Genomic DNA, 15,628 nt, shown 5'->3' with positions numbered 1-15,628 from the left:
TAGCTCTTCATTTAGTCATTTTTCAACATTCTGATGCTGAAAAAATATAAATTATATTATACGATTTGTATAACGAATTTAGCATATAAGCACATTAAATATTTGAGTAATTGTAATAATACCCTGGCATCAATTAGTATATCTATGATTGTTCACATAATTAAGAAATAGTGCTTGATGACCAAATAAAATGTGATATTTGCCTAACTTGTTACTTAATTTGTTCATCAACTTGTTATCTAATACTTCATATGAAAGTATCACTTTTATTTTTAATACTACGTACGTTCTGGTATTATTAATACCAATATGTGCCCATGTCTATCTCCACTTTCACAAAAATAACAACAAAGATGAGCTTCTCCTTTGCCTATTTGTCTTTACAATTTTCTATGTGTTTTCATTGTCTTATGACGTCATCATATCAAAGTCATTCAATGTGATGGCCTGAGCCTCACGTTGCAGCCCTAGTGCCCCTTTGGGCTCTTCTTTTATATCTGCTCATTTATATATTTACTTCATTACTTGAATGTACAATGTCACACTATGATATAACTTCCGATTATTATTCATGACTTTAATTACTGACATGCATGCACACATGCATACATTATGTGAAAAGATCTTGACATCACTTGACATTATGTACGGACTATAGAGCTTTATTAGATATAGTCGAGTCCGTAGAGATGGATGATGGATATATTATATTAATATGTAGTGGCTAATGTGCTTGTAAAGAGGCTAAAGATACCAAGTCCTGCCGGGATAGCTTTAGAGATACAATTTTTTCCATATATTTGGATTTGAATGTTATTAATTTTGTTGATGATCTGTTGTTATTATCCTTGTCTCACATATTTTTCAATGACTCAAAATATATGTCTCTATATAAGATACTTTTATAACGGTGTTCTTACAACTGAAATTATAATGTAAACTTTTGTAGCTGTTGAAATTGTTGAAGCGTTTTCATTAAATGGTTTAGAAAATAAAGAAATTATGGATTTAAGTCGTGCTAATGGTTTGCTATCTTTTTTTTTTTTTTTTTTTTGGTTTGCTATCTTTACAGTTGCCAGACCACTCAAATTTGAATCTGCGTTAATTTTTTGTACTAAGATGAATTATTAACTTATTATATGTAAATAATGAAGAAATATTTCGGAAAATTCAATGAAAAAGAGAGATGATCAAATAGATGAAGAAAAAGAATAGATGAAGAAATTAAGAATTAATAATAACGGTGCGTAGACATTTGAAGTGGCTGGTGTTTGAGTATGTGAAAAAGTGTTGAGGAAAAACTTTAATGCTTTTCAAGGAAAGTAATAATTTGGTGGAGGAGTTTGTACTGTTTAGTTATGTGTAACGCTTAGAACTGACGAAAACATAACTTACTATAAAAGGAAAGCTCATCATGCCATTCAAAACCCAGACATTGTCGGGAACATGCAAACCCTCAGGTTTTGGGGAATACCAAACTTCCAGCATATATACCCTCTTGTCCAAATCCAACTATGGTCGTCACATACACAAGTGTTGCGTATCTGTGTTACTGATTTAAGAGATTTTAATATCTTCCTATAGTTTTGTATGATTTGTTCCGTACGTGTTGACCTTTTCAAACCAAAAGAAAAAGAAAAAGATTAAGGAAATATATGGCGATCGAGTAAATTATGACATGTTTACAGATTTTGCACTCATGAAACTGAAATATGCTTTGGGAATTGTTTTCTAATAATGATTTGTTACCCTCAGTGCAATGATTCAGTCAAAAATATTTATATTTTTGTACAATTAGTCAAGATCACACGCAAACACAGTTTCTATTCAACCCATTCAGATTTGAAATAAATTGATAAATTATCATACAAAAGTCAAAATGACAAAAACTAACCAAAAATGCTATGAGTGTCAAGAGTTTGAAGAAACTGAAAGCCCTCTTTTCGTATTCACAAACAACAGAAGCCTTGATTTGTGGTAAGCATATTCAAATGCTTAAATATTAAATTTAATTTCTAGTGTGCCAACCGAAAATTCATATACATATAAACGTGATATCTGATACTAACAAAGTTGCAAAAGCTCCTTATCAGAAAAAGACATAGTTGCAAATGATATATACATGTGAAGATTCATACTCCATCAAATAACATGTTCTTTTTCATAAATGATATTCTATTAAATTAAATTAGTATCTCTATAGCAGAAAAAATAAGAAGATAGAAACCCTAAGTACACGAAGAATTACTAATAAAATGAAAATTTCTATTTAGTATGTTCCACGAAACTATCTATTTCGAATCTTACTAGCCCGTTTGTTAATTGTTACCTAAAAAGGTAGGTTAGATGTGTTAGTTCGAAGGAGATTAAGACAGTGTCCAATTTGCTTGACGATATATGATCAGCATATATAGGCACTATATGAAGTGCGAATTTTAAGTTTTGAAACTAGTGAATCGTTCCAAGGCAGAACTCATTGATATGTTTTACTTTTTTCTTATATATGCCCTTGTATAGGAATTCAATTTGAAGTAGCTAGCAAATTTAGTTTCATCTAGATGCGACCTACAAGTTCCACTACCGTAGTAGAGATGAAAGATATGGATTGAACAAGTAGATTAAAAAAAGTATAACAAACGATCCCTCTCCAAAAGATCAACTATGTTTTCGGTTAAAAGAATAATCATTACTTTTATAAAGCATGCTATTTTGTAGTTCTTCATACATATTATATTAAAAAAAAGATCTAATATATCTATCTAACTATGTTGTTATTATTGAAAACTGTGCAATTGTATATAGGCTGCCCCAATATATATATATATATATATATATATATTTACTTATTTATTTGCACGCAAAAGATAAAAATAAATTATCAATCTTCAGAAAACAAAAAACAAAACAAAAAGTAAACTAAGTCTAACATATCAATTTACATGAAACGTAAGAACTAAAATATGTAGAAATTTATATACGATCGAAGAGATAAACAATAATTAAGGAGACAAAATTGTATCCATTGTCATACATAAAACGGTAACAAGCGCATACATATTATATAACATCTAACGCAAGCTTATAGCTTATACTATAATCATATAATCAACTATAACGTTCTACTAAATAGCAAGCTTAGAGAATTTCATATGGATGAAACTAATTAACCTTAGAGAAGCATCATATCTTCTAGAATTGTGAACTTCGAATCCTTTATGGATAAAGTTATTACCATCTAATTAAGCGAAACCCAAACGGAGTTCTAGATCCAGATCTTGCTCTGATTCGTTAATCAAACCAATCTCAAGCTCCAAGCTGATGATTTCATCATTCCTCAGGATCTTGCAAGCATCTTTACTGGTGAACCTTGTAGCCTCTCCAGCCTCCACTAAAAGAGATGATTTCTTAGTCTTACAAGCGTTTTCTGGTGTATGTTTTGACTTGGGGCTCAAGGAACGGATCAAACCTGCCCTATATCTTGGTGAGGATGGAGGAGAAAGGGTTGGAAATAGGGTTAGAGGAGAATGATGAGGAGGAGGAGAGTTTGCCATGGTTGAGTAAGAGTAATTAGGGTTAGGGTAAGGAGGAGAAGGTGTTGAAGATGATGATGGAGACTGTTGTAATCTGAGTCTTGCTCTGTCTCTTCTGTGAACATTCATGTGGCCACCAAGTGCTTGAGCCGATCTGAATTCCCTTTTGCAGAAGCTGCAAGTGTAGGATCTTGGTGGCCATGAAAACCCTAGAAGATAATCATGATCCTGTTGGCAATTATCATAATCTCCATAGCTCCATGGTGAAGTTCTTGCACGGCCATAGAAGCTGTTCCTCAACTCTATGCTGTTTGATCTCTCCATATGTGCAAGCTCTTTCTTTTTGGCTATGCTAGATAAAAAAATTGTAAAGATAATTAAGATAGTACTAGTAATGATTTGTGGTACATCAGTTTATAAAAGCAAAGTGTTTGTAAGATCTGAAAAGATGAACTCACTTTTTTCCCCTGGGAAAAATCTAAGATATATCTATGTCTGTCTGTCTCTTAGAGAGAGAGAGAGAGATATAGAGATGAGAGAGAGGTGTGTGTGATGATAGGGTTGGGGCTCTTTGGTGTTAAGACTGTGAAAGAGACTGATTCTTGGACGCATTATCAAATCCCCATCTTAGATTTAATAAAATGAAACTTTAAAGAAAAAGCTTTATTTATGTTGGGGTAAACATGTATTAAGCGAGCTTTTCCATGATTTGATCTATGGAGATGACACAAGTTAATTAAGTACATCTATTACTTTCATTTAATGATGTTACACCTTTAAGTTTCGTGAAAATCAACAACCAATTTTGTCTTAAGATACCATTCAGTGATTTTATGCTATCATGAAATAGTGTTTATAGTGTTATCTATTAAACATATTCACAATTTTAACGAGACCTAAAAGATATATGGAGTAAAGATAGCATATGTGTAATTAAGAAGGAAATGAAGTTAATATTGAGAGTCTGAACAATTTGTCAAACAATTTATAGATAAAATCCTCAAACAATTTGTCACAAATGAAAAAGAAAATCGCACTATCAAAAATATCTCAACATAAAATATGATTTTATTGAAAGGAAAAAGAAATAATAGAATGGGATGGGGAAAAAGAAGTAGAAATGAGTGTAGGATTTCACTTTACAAAAAAGAAAGTCAATTGTCTTGTAATCATGTTATGTAAAACAAGCATTGTGAAAATTTTATAAATAACCAAGTTATCGTTTTTGTATCGCAATCGAAACATGATGAAATCACAGAATATCAAACTTTTGTAACACCAACAAATTTAGCGACCAACAAATAAAACATTTCACAAGCAGTAGATACCATGAGAAAACACTATTTTTAATCATAATTTTCTCTTAAAGTAGTAGATATATGTTATTATTATAAAAGGTAGAGAGGAAAGAGTGATGGGTGAATATGTAAAAGATGGGAGTGTATAAATAAGGAAAACCTCGGCGAGCAAAAGGACATATTATATCAAAAGTTTTATACCAAAAATGGAAAAGTGGATGTTCCTTTCTCCCATTTTTCTTAAATACATTTAATATAGAATTTATCATCTATATGTATTAATAAAGCTTTCCTCGTGAGCCATATCTTGACATTTGTTTGTTAGCAAATCATAAATAACGACACACATTATTATTAAACTTAGGTCTTTAGATTTTGCCTTTCCTTCAAAGTTTTATATAATACTATATAGATTCATACATTGTCCCTTTCTTTTGTTTTATATAGTTAATATATCACCATGTGTTCTGGACCAATTCCTTTCAACATGTGTTGTGTTTGCTCAAATTGTGACCCTTTACTTGACATTGATTTCATCGTCGGCACATATCTATGTTTAATTTGGAGTTGTTTAATTATATATCTGGAACATTCTATGGGATGAAAATTAAATGTTTGAACTTGCTAAATTTTCCATTTTATGGTTCTATATAGAGGAATCTGTGAGGTATATAATATTGAAGGATCTAGGGAAATTTGAGGGGACAGATTATATGAATTGGGAAGCAACTCCTGTTGATTTTAAGAGATTTGTTTTGCGATATAATTAACCCGAGTCGAGCTGATCTTGAGTTTAATAACATCTGTGTTCTAAAATTTAAAATCGCATAAATTTGCGAAGATACGTAAAAACAAAAATATGTTTTGAAAATTCCTTAAATAAAATTAGATTTTAAAATACGGTTCATGCATGGTTTACATATGATTGATCTAGTGAAATTGAATGTAAGAATTTTATGTTTGAACTCTTTGGATAAAATAGATTTACTAGTAGGATTGTTAAAAGGCCAAACTGCAAATAGTTTGGAGGAACCGTACAAATGCAATTACAAAGCTCAACATTCACCAACGAGGAAAGTCTCATTTACTACACATTCAACTGCTTTATATATATATACCCAATATGTACACATTTCACAATTGTCGAAACACAAGAAATTATCTAACCATCTCGCCCCTTTTCAATCACTCCTCTCGTTGAAATCCAACTTTTGTTACATGTTACTACACTTCACCAATTGACAAAAAAAAAAAAAAAAAAAATCAGCTGAGCTTAATATTCGTAGAAGTCTTGTTTTATCTTCTAAATATGCTACTTAAGACAAAAAATAAATAATATATTTTACCCTTTTTTTTCGTCAAAATAATTCATAAAAAATCTGACCTGCTAGGAAAAGTGCCTTGATTAGTTTTTTTTTTTTTTTTTTTTTTTTTAAATCATTGATAACATTCCAAATGGGCTTGGGTTGAAGATTACAAGTATCTGATCCAGTTACAAAAGCCCAATAGAAAAAAGAAAACTATCGACGGAATTGAAGGATCGGACCCTTCTGATGGACGATTGCACGGTGGCCGGAGTCTTAGATCCGGTGAACCCGAAATCCCCAACTTCACGGCAACCACGGTGGATCGACGAGCCACAGGCGGAAGTGCCTTGATTAGTTATTCACGTCAGGAAGAGTATCTACTGAATAAATTAATACAACATACTCATACGGAATGATTAGACTCAAAGTATTGCGGAATTAACCAATGGATTTCTTAAGGTTCTCTGACTTGAAATTAAATTACTTTATACATTTTGTTTTTGTATTTTTCAAGATCCTTAAATTTATAATTTTACAACCACGCAAATGTAATATTGTTCTTCTGCGCGTCAGCAAAAATGTCTCTTTAACTCAAAGTTCTATATCAAAGTAATTAACATGTGTAACTTGTTTGCATGACACATGCCACATATAGTGGGACGGATTTTGGGCTGTTTGACACATATTAGTTGTGATCTTTGTACCATACTTAATGTTGTGGTAGATGTTATTAGTATATATTGTACGACGTTAATCTATTTAAATTAATAATAGTAGGTTCCAAATTAAGGACGATGAAGATGTTCAGGTGGATCATTGACGTTGTCTTTTACGGATTATCAATGTGCCGACTAATTAAAACTAATTCGATAAACGAATGAAAAAATGGCACTGGAATAAACCAAATGATATAAATACATCAACTATTTTACCATCAAACAAAAATCGATTTATTATGAGTCTTCTGAAAAAAATAAAAATAAAAATGGAAGTCTTAAGCAAAATAAATTTAATATACTTAAAGACATTTTTTTTTTACTATACTACAATATTAAAACATAGTAAATGAGTTGTCACTAATCTTTTGCTAAAAGAAAATGGATTTCTTAACCTAATAGCTAGTAATGATCGCCTATCCATAGTAAATTTAGAATTGCATGACTCTTTCTAGTTTCTACGAAGTCCAACTAAAAAGAAATGTCACACCACCAATTTAAAAAGGTATAGCAAAAGAAAAAGTTCCCCGTTTATTTCCAATATTTTTCGGTTCTCTATCATTAATTTTCACTTATCCAAAATTTATAATAACCTGAAATGATCTGTTACCTGGTGAATGGAGTGAAAAAGATGGGAAATTTTCGGACAGAGAGAGTGGAATTAGACAAAAGATTCTGCCAAAATTAGAAGATGATATCTCTCATCATCGATAGGACACATCCAACGGCTGAAAGAGAAGGTCTAAAAGTCTAGTGGCCACTCTCTTTTTATTTTAATTTGTTACTTTTATTTACCATTTGTGAATAAAGGGCCTAGATTTTTCAATAGCTTCGTTGATCGAAGTTGCAGAGTTTACTCGCAGTAGTTCAACACTTTATTGTTTATTGCATGAGCCCCTTCCCTACGTGTTTTACATCATCACTAATTTTTTTTCTCAAATAACTACTATTTTTACTTTATTATAAGACTCATTATTGTTTATTTTCTTACAAAATTGTGAAAGTCTCTTTCATGAATTTGAATTGAGAAGGTTTTGTTTTTATCATTTTCAACATATATTTGGCTTCGTGGTAAAACTTTGTGATTGGCTGTCACATTTCATGTCAAGTCTTGTTTTTTTTGTTTATATTTTTTTTTCTATTCTTTTTTTTAAAGGTTTGGTTGCAACCTAAAGAAGTCAAATGGAACTATACAAATTAGAATGGTCGTACCAACAAATACTGATCGAAGTGGAACCGAATAGAAGTATCAATATGGTTCGATAACCAATACAGAAAAAAGAACCGGACAGGTAATAATTTGAGCTAAATTAAAGAGTTATTTTTTTTTCTTTAAATATATCCTAAAACATACTATCTCTCTTTCAAAATATAAACTGTATAAGGTAAAGGCATGTTTATTAAAATAATTTGTTTTTTTTCTTTAAAAAATTTATTTTAAAAAATCAACAAATCCTAAAAAAGACTACATAATATAAAATCGTCACAAGTTACTAAATACATTTAAATTTACATAGAACTTTCCAAGACATTCTATAATATGAAACAAAATAAAATTTTCTAAAATATAGGGAGTACTAATTTAAACCAAATCTGTATAAACATGTCTTTATTGTTTAAAAGTTGTATAATCAAAATAGACTATTGATTATGTGATTGGTAATGAGTGTTAATGACTATATATAATAAAGTTTTCGGTAAAATACAGTAGTATTTCCAATCATAGTTTTACAACATTTGATTGCAAAAACTATCACCAAAAAGAAAAAGAAAAAAGAAACATTGGTTTGTAGAATGAGGTCTTGGGAACTTTGTCAACAAGATGTATTGTATGGAGAGCCGCATGATTACATGTTCCTATATCTTCACGGTTTTGTCAAACTTCGTTGATCACACCATATTGGCAAGACACTATGAATGCTCTACTTGATCATTCCGGGACAAACTGCAAATCTGTTCTCAACTTGGCATTCTAAGCTACCATTATTAATTAATTTTTTTGTTTCATTATGAAATATTTTTGGTGAGAACGTAACGGAAGACGATCCACAACAAACTGAACAAAGTGATCCAAAACACAATTCCTCTCTCCAGACAAACGTCAAGGCTTCTGATTGCTTTCATCAGTTTTTGCAAGATTAGTTTCCTACTCGGACGTATATTAGCTTTTCCCATTTCTATTACTTTTGCTCTGTGAGCAACTCCCTAATTTTTGTGTTCTTCCGTTGTGTTAGTAAGTTTTTTTTGCTGACAAATAAAAACTGAAATTTGTTTTAAAGAAAATTGGCGACTATTTTTTCTAATCAACAACGTATTATAATATGGTAGCTTGAATTCGAGTGTAGTGGCGTGACTGTAACACAAACCATTATGGTACCTTACGTCCACGCCACGCCTCCACGGTAACACTTTGCAAGTAAATGATCGAAATTTCAATCTGTATGTGTTTCAGTAACGTTGTTGTCTTCAATTTCCACTATAAACAACAATTTTTACGACCACATTAAAATATTTGAAATCATGTACAGTCTTTTCATAATACCATTGATTTCATCCACCGTGATCACGTACGACATCTAGTTTATTTGAGCTAATTAAAGGCCAATTATATTTAAAGCGTATAAAAATATGAGGGTTTAATTACGCTTGAAATGTACGTATACAATACAATAGTGAATTGTGAGGTCAATTTACTACACCGGGGTCTCTAATGCATCCTTTTTGCTAGTAATGAAAGAATAATGGGCTCAGGTACAGATGCCTTTTGGGCTTGGGCTTATCGATTGTCATCAAAATTTGTGGGCTCGGCATCAACTTTTATCATTTTTGGGCAGATTTGTTGGTTCAACATCAACTTCAATATTAAGGTTTCCTGACTACCCTCACGGTCCTCACCTCCCAATTTTATTCCATGGACAAATTAGCATACAAAAACAGTTTCTCATGTCCTTGATTTATCAATTTAACAACCAAATCAGCAAACTCATCTATCGATATAAATGTCATTCGTAAATCAGTAATTTTTATCACCGAATCTCCAAATTGAAATACATTATTCAGATTTTATAACCAGTCAAGATTTCATGGATCTGTTATACAACCAAATCCATAAAACATTATCGTTACCCTAATGAGATACTTTCCAGTGAAAAATAATCAAATCATCAACTCAAAAAACGCATCAGATCTATCAAACACATAGATTTACGAAGATCTCTAACATTAAATCATCAGAGAGATAAGTTTAGGGAGCAAGCTCTTTCGCTTACACAGAGAATCACAGAGGAAAGAGACTTTAAGAAAACTACAACTTTTTTGACCACTGTGATTTCTCTCTGCAAGCGAAAGTACTTAATCACCAACACAGTAGATTGATATATTTGGGTTTATTTGTGAGAAGAAGATCAGTAGAAGAAGAAAGTATTTATATAGGGGAGAGGAAAATAGGGTATTGGGCTGAGATTACGATGAGACCGCCGCTTTAAGTTTTGTTGACTTTTTTATGCTTTGTTCAGATTCGAATCTGACGGTCTCCAAATATTTTTCCTTTTTCAGCTATAATTACAGGATTTTATTCCTTATTACTTGCTAATTATTTTATTTTTTATTATAATGGTGCTTGGGCAACTCACACGACCACTCTTTTTTCATAACTTTTTTTTGGTTACGAATGAATTTAATGGGGATCAAATATCATCTTTGAAATATTATTTTATGGATGAAAATTATTAACGGTGCTCAATTATTTTCAAATGAAATAATTTACCTAAACCTTATCGTCGTTTTTAAATTCTCCTATACTAACCAATCAAATGGCAAAAAAATTACTTTGTTTACCAAAGATTTGGCTTCTGCCAAACATTGGAGGAACTGATTGAATTTCGTCGTCACATGTTTTTTTACATGTTTAACTTGAAATAAGAAAAAGATAAACTAAGTTGGAAGCAAACTACGTGTTCAAAAAAAAAAAAAAAAAGTTGGAAGCAAACTACAATTCCCACAAACATAAATTCTCATTAAGCCACATTTACGTAAAAAATAATGATCCAACAACTTTGAGGCAACAAAAACAAGAATTCGAAAGTTATATCTTATTTATGATTATGGATTATCTCATCACTATATGGTAGTGGACTAGTGGTAGTGTGAAAGAATTAAAATTATGATAAATCTACGGCAATACGTTTGATCTTTTGTAGAATCTTTTTTTTTTTTTTTTTTTTTTTCAAATTTGATTGACAAATATCATAATTTTGGGATTCTATTATATTTGAATAGATGCCAAAAATCTAAGTACCTTGTTTGCCAAACATTTGACTCTTTTTTTGTCACATGTTTTTAACACATCTTTTCTAAACATGTTTAGCTTGAGATAAGAAACAGATCAACGAATTTGGAAGTAGATATAAAACTACACTTCCATGAAACTTCCCATCAAGCCACCTCTATGTATACTTAAGAATGGAACAACTTTGAAGCAGCTCTTGTTTTCATTCCTAGATATTGACCAAACCAATTTATACATTGTCAAACATTAATTCAAAATGTTCCATCTAATTTCTACCGATCAATTTGTATAATATTTTATAGAGAATTCTTGTAAACAAAGTTGACCGATGTCTCTACTCAAGCTTTTACAGTCTAACAATTTGACCATGCCTAACATATTTAAGAATCGGGTCTACAAAAATGCATTTATTTTAATAACAAACACTACATACATGTCAACAGTCAAGATCTCTCCGCAAGATAATAGTCAACAAAACAAATTAAAAATCCCATTGTAAACTTGAAATCATTTCCCTCTATAAATACAACATCGCCACCATAAAACTCTTCACCAATTAATTCAGCTTCTATTATTCTCGGGTGCGACAGGATCTAAACAAGAAAAACCCTATTTCATTCATTCATTTATTCATTCCATTCTACTCTTAGAAAAGGAATATGAAAAAATCTCTTGCATTAATAGTCTTATTATACTTTCTTCTACTAATGGTGGTACACATTCCAGCAAACGAAGCGTTAAGGTATTTACCAAACGAGCGTCTTGGCAATTTACAGTTTCTACAAAAAGGTGAAGTTACTCCTTCTAATCCTTCTAGCTGCACACATATCCCTGGCGGCCACGGGCCGCCATGCCCTTTCCAAGAACGCCATTTTGCTGGCCTCGCTAAAGTGCTACAACAATGACATGAATTTACCAATTTGGTAAAACCATGTTCATAGCTACTACACCTGCTCATAATTTATTGATTAACTAACGACGTGTATATATAATACTGTTAAGCAACCCAAATCCCACTCCTCCTCCCTTTTCTTGTTTTGTTTTTCTTTGATTACAAATGAATTTCAGTTTTGAAATTGTAAATACAAATTTAAAATCTACTGTCTAAATGATAAGTGGAATGTCATGTATGTATCTCTTGGCTAAGTTAATATATGTGTATATATATATATATATATATATATATATATATATATATATATATTCATGTAAAATTGTTTTGTTTTATTTATCTTGTAATGTTTTCATATATAATCAAATATTCATTTCAATTATCAAATATTATTATTATAAAATTGCAAGGAAAATTATATTAACACATATCTAATAGAGAATACTTAATTAACTCTGTAATGACGATCGAATTGTGATTTATTAGAGACAAAAAAAGATGGAAGCTCTGAAAAAGTAAGCCACTTCTTTGAATACTAGAAACTGATGTATCTTTTAATTTTTCATATGGCTCAACACTAATTTTTACTTTGGTTTTCATCGGATTGTGTTGAACCATGGACGTGACTTTCCTTGCAAGCTATTAGCTCCTTAATCTAATGACTTAGCAGGTCTTATGAGCTTGTGAATAAGTACTGAGCCCGTGGGATGAGAGGCATTCCATCACTCCAAGAAGTCTTCCATCTGTTCTCGATTATGTTAGTAGTTTGTGTCTTTGATTTGAAAAAATAATTGTACAAAATCTGATCTTGCTACTAAAATTTTGCTAGAATATGAAAGTTTTGATAATCAGTATTAAAGCAAAAGTAACGGAGTGCTACCTCGGACTTAGAAGAAAGCCGAGAATAAATAAAAAAATTACTAAAATAATCGAAAAAGTATCTAATGGATTGTTACCTCGAACTTAGAAAGCTTCCTTTCCGAGTGTATAATTTGGCCGACGGAGCAGTTCGCGCTGTCTCTAGAGTTGATTGCAATGGCAACTTCAATTACTTGGATGCAATTGATCTTTTTAATCATAGTTTTCGGAATGTCCTTCCTCCCAATAGTGTTGATGGTCTTCATTCGGTTCTTCATGCGGAGAAGAATGGTTTTTAGAGACAACACATTAGTAAGGTGGGAGTGAACCGTGTGGGAGTGAACCGGTAGGGACTCACGGCCCGGGTCATTATGTACCAACTTGTCTGAGTCAACAAGAACCCACCCATTTGGTTCCACCACAACCCATTTTGCGGAATTTTATGGGGAACAAACAAAAGTTAGATAAATTCCGGGAATATTCTGTGAAGTCATGATTCTAGAGAGGTTATGGATCAAGTACCTCTCTCTCGTGTTGCATCTCTTCCTTACAATTTTCATTTGCTTCACATGAGTAGTCTTGTTCATTAATTTCTTCTCGATGATCATGGAGCTACATTTGGACATGTTCTTCGTCTTTACAATCCGCTGATTCAACACAAATATGAGAAGATCAAAACATAAAACAAAAATAAATTGAAAAGAAGAGAATTACCACTAAAATGTGTTTTTCTTTTCTTTTCCAAAAACTTCATTATTAATATCATTTTCCAAAATACCAGCATTTCCAAGTTTGGCTCTTTTGAGTGGAATCAATATATATTGTTGACAAAAAAAAGAGAAATGCCCATAAAATAATCTCTTTAACTATAACAATTTATATATATATAATTACATGAATAAAACCAGGGGAAATAATAGAATTACTTAGGTAAATAAAAGAGCTTGAAGGTCTTTTACAAGGTCCATAGATATTTTATTTAAATGAGTGGGATTCAAATGGGTTCGTTTAATTGAATGCCAAAACGCAACGTATATGGTTGAAGGTAGGTGTGTCAAAATGGGTCAAAATTCATTGGTCAACTCAACCCATGAACTCTAATGAGTTGAAAATTTTGACTCAAATGAGTTGATGGGTCAAATGAGTTATTGAGTCAATTAGTTTGATGAATAAAATGAGTTGGGTTGTAATGAGTAATGGTTTCAATGGTTTAGCTAATTGACCCATCAAATTTTGTAAAATTGAATTAAAACAACTAAAATCTCTAAACCAATGCCAATTTAAGTTTAACCAACAAATCTAAACCAATTTAATAAAACCAATATTTTTCCAAATTTCTTAAATATACAAGCGATGAAATTAAGAATAAGCAAACTCGTAATTTTTCTACCAAAAAAAACATAACCCGTAATTTTCCCGCCAAAAAAGTAAACCAGTGATTTTCCGCCCAAAAACGTAAATCCGTAATTTTTCCGCCAAACACAAAAACACGTGATTTTTCTGCTAAAAACGTAAACCCGTAATTTTCCCACCAAAAACGTAAACCCGTAATTTTCCCGCCAAGAAAATTTAAACCCGTGATTTTTCCGCCAAAAACGTAAATCCGTAATTTTCCCTCTAAAAAACGTAAATCCGTAATTTTCTTGCCAAAAATGTAAACCCGTAATTTTTCCTAAAAAAAAACGTAAATCCGTAATTTTTCTGCCAAAAAAACGTAAATCCGTAATTTTCCCGTCAAAAAAAGGTAAATCCGTAAATTTCCCGCCAAAAAAACGTAAACCCGTAATTTTTCTGCCAAAAAACGTAAACCCGTGATTTTTACGCCAAAAACGTAAACTTGTAATTTTCCCGTAAAAAAAACGTAATTTGTCATTTTTCCGACAAAAGTGTAAACCCTTAATTTTTCCGCCAAAAATATAAACCCGTAATTTTCCCTCCAAAAATGTAAACCCGTAAAAAGTGGAATATGTAAATATCGTAAGTTTGATGATAATAAATTAATAATGATAATTATTTATTATTGTTTTATAATAATTATTAATTAAATTATTACTTAGATGGGTTAACCCATTTAACAACTCAACCTATCAAATAAAATGAGTTGAGTCAACCCATAACTTATTTAACTCTAAACTCATTTGATTATGAGTTGAGTTGTGTTGGGTTACCCATTTTGACACCCCTAGTTAGTACGTAAGCTTTGTTGTTTACCTAATTTTTAATTGTGACCGTTGGATGAGAAAACGATGTTCATATGACGTGGCACGATCTTGCCCTAAGACTTCATGCTGTTAACAAAACAAAATGCAGTTACGGACTCCAAATTTTCTAAAGTTTTATTCATGGTCGTGGCTTAGTGGATTTGAGATTTTTTAAAACCAAATACAAGTAAAACAATAATTATCATCCCTAGAAAATAATACAAAAAAACTATATATGGCTTAACATCAATTATAAAAAATTGATTTTATATTTAACTAACTAGACAGCAATTAAATAAAATTGTTACTATTTCTATTAGTTTATATCACTTTTTTAAAAATGATATAAATATAAGTTTTACATCATTTAGATAATTGATGTATCTATTAATTTTTGGAAACATCACTTTTTAAAATGATTCAAACTTTACATCAAAAAAAATTGACGTTAATTAAAAAATTAAGCATCAATATTAATAGTGATGTAAAATTTTACTTGATTCAAAATAAAAAGGTTTAATACTTTCTTATATATAGT

General features: G+C 31.1%; 3 protein-coding genes, 2 long non-coding RNA genes and 1 other non-coding gene across 6 annotated transcripts; 2 read left to right on the top strand and 4 right to left on the bottom strand.

The window, feature by feature from the left end:
• Positions 1 to 2,985: 2,985 nt before the first annotated feature.
• Positions 2,986 to 4,102, bottom strand: SUP (C2H2 and C2HC zinc fingers superfamily protein). The gene has a single exon (NM_113214.2). It carries the CDS (start codon positions 3,852 to 3,854, stop codon positions 3,240 to 3,242), a length of 615 nt encoding a protein of 204 aa, NP_188954.1. The 5' UTR covers positions 3,855 to 4,102; the 3' UTR covers positions 2,986 to 3,239.
• Positions 4,103 to 10,103: 6,001 nt separating this feature from the next.
• Positions 10,104 to 10,205, bottom strand: MIR173. The gene has a single exon (NR_141613.1). It is a non-coding gene; the product is annotated as a microRNA ath-MIR173 precursor (primary transcript).
• A 1,564-nt stretch (positions 10,206 to 11,769) lies between these two features.
• AT3G23122 (uncharacterized protein) lies at positions 11,770 to 12,097 on the bottom strand (the record flags this gene model as incomplete). The annotated part of the gene is made up of 2 exons (NM_001349592.1): positions 11,770 to 11,779; positions 12,090 to 12,097. The coding sequence occupies 2 exons, from the start codon at positions 12,095 to 12,097 to the stop codon at positions 11,770 to 11,772; spliced, it is 18 nt and encodes a 5-aa protein (NP_001336523.1).
• AT3G23123 (uncharacterized protein) lies at positions 11,799 to 12,044 on the top strand (the record flags this gene model as incomplete). The annotated part of the gene is made up of 1 exon (NM_001338617.1): positions 11,799 to 12,044. The coding sequence occupies one exon, from the start codon at positions 11,799 to 11,801 to the stop codon at positions 12,042 to 12,044; it is 246 nt and encodes an 81-aa protein (NP_001325761.1).
• A 937-nt stretch (positions 12,098 to 13,034) lies between the features above and the next one.
• On the bottom strand, positions 13,035 to 13,431 carry AT3G04395. Its single transcript, NR_141093.1, has one exon. It is a non-coding gene; the product is annotated as an other RNA (long non-coding RNA).
• Positions 13,169 to 13,431, top strand: AT3G04385. Its single transcript, NR_141092.1, has one exon. It is a non-coding gene; the product is annotated as an other RNA (long non-coding RNA).
• Positions 13,432 to 15,628: the final 2,197 nt, after the last annotated feature.

The sequence above is a fragment of the Arabidopsis thaliana genome, chromosome 3 (genome assembly GCF_000001735.4).
Source record: "Arabidopsis thaliana chromosome 3, partial sequence".
NCBI lineage: Eukaryota > Viridiplantae > Streptophyta > Magnoliopsida > Brassicales > Brassicaceae > Arabidopsis > Arabidopsis thaliana.
The sequence above is the reverse complement of the archived record's forward strand: the minus strand, read 5'-3'. Positions and strand labels throughout refer to the sequence as shown.

What these genes read in the sequence shown, in the direction of transcription:
- SUP (NM_113214.2), bottom strand. Translation starts at nt 3,854, where the DNA reads ATGGAGAGATCAAACAGCATAGAGTTGAGGAACAGCTTCTATGGCCGT.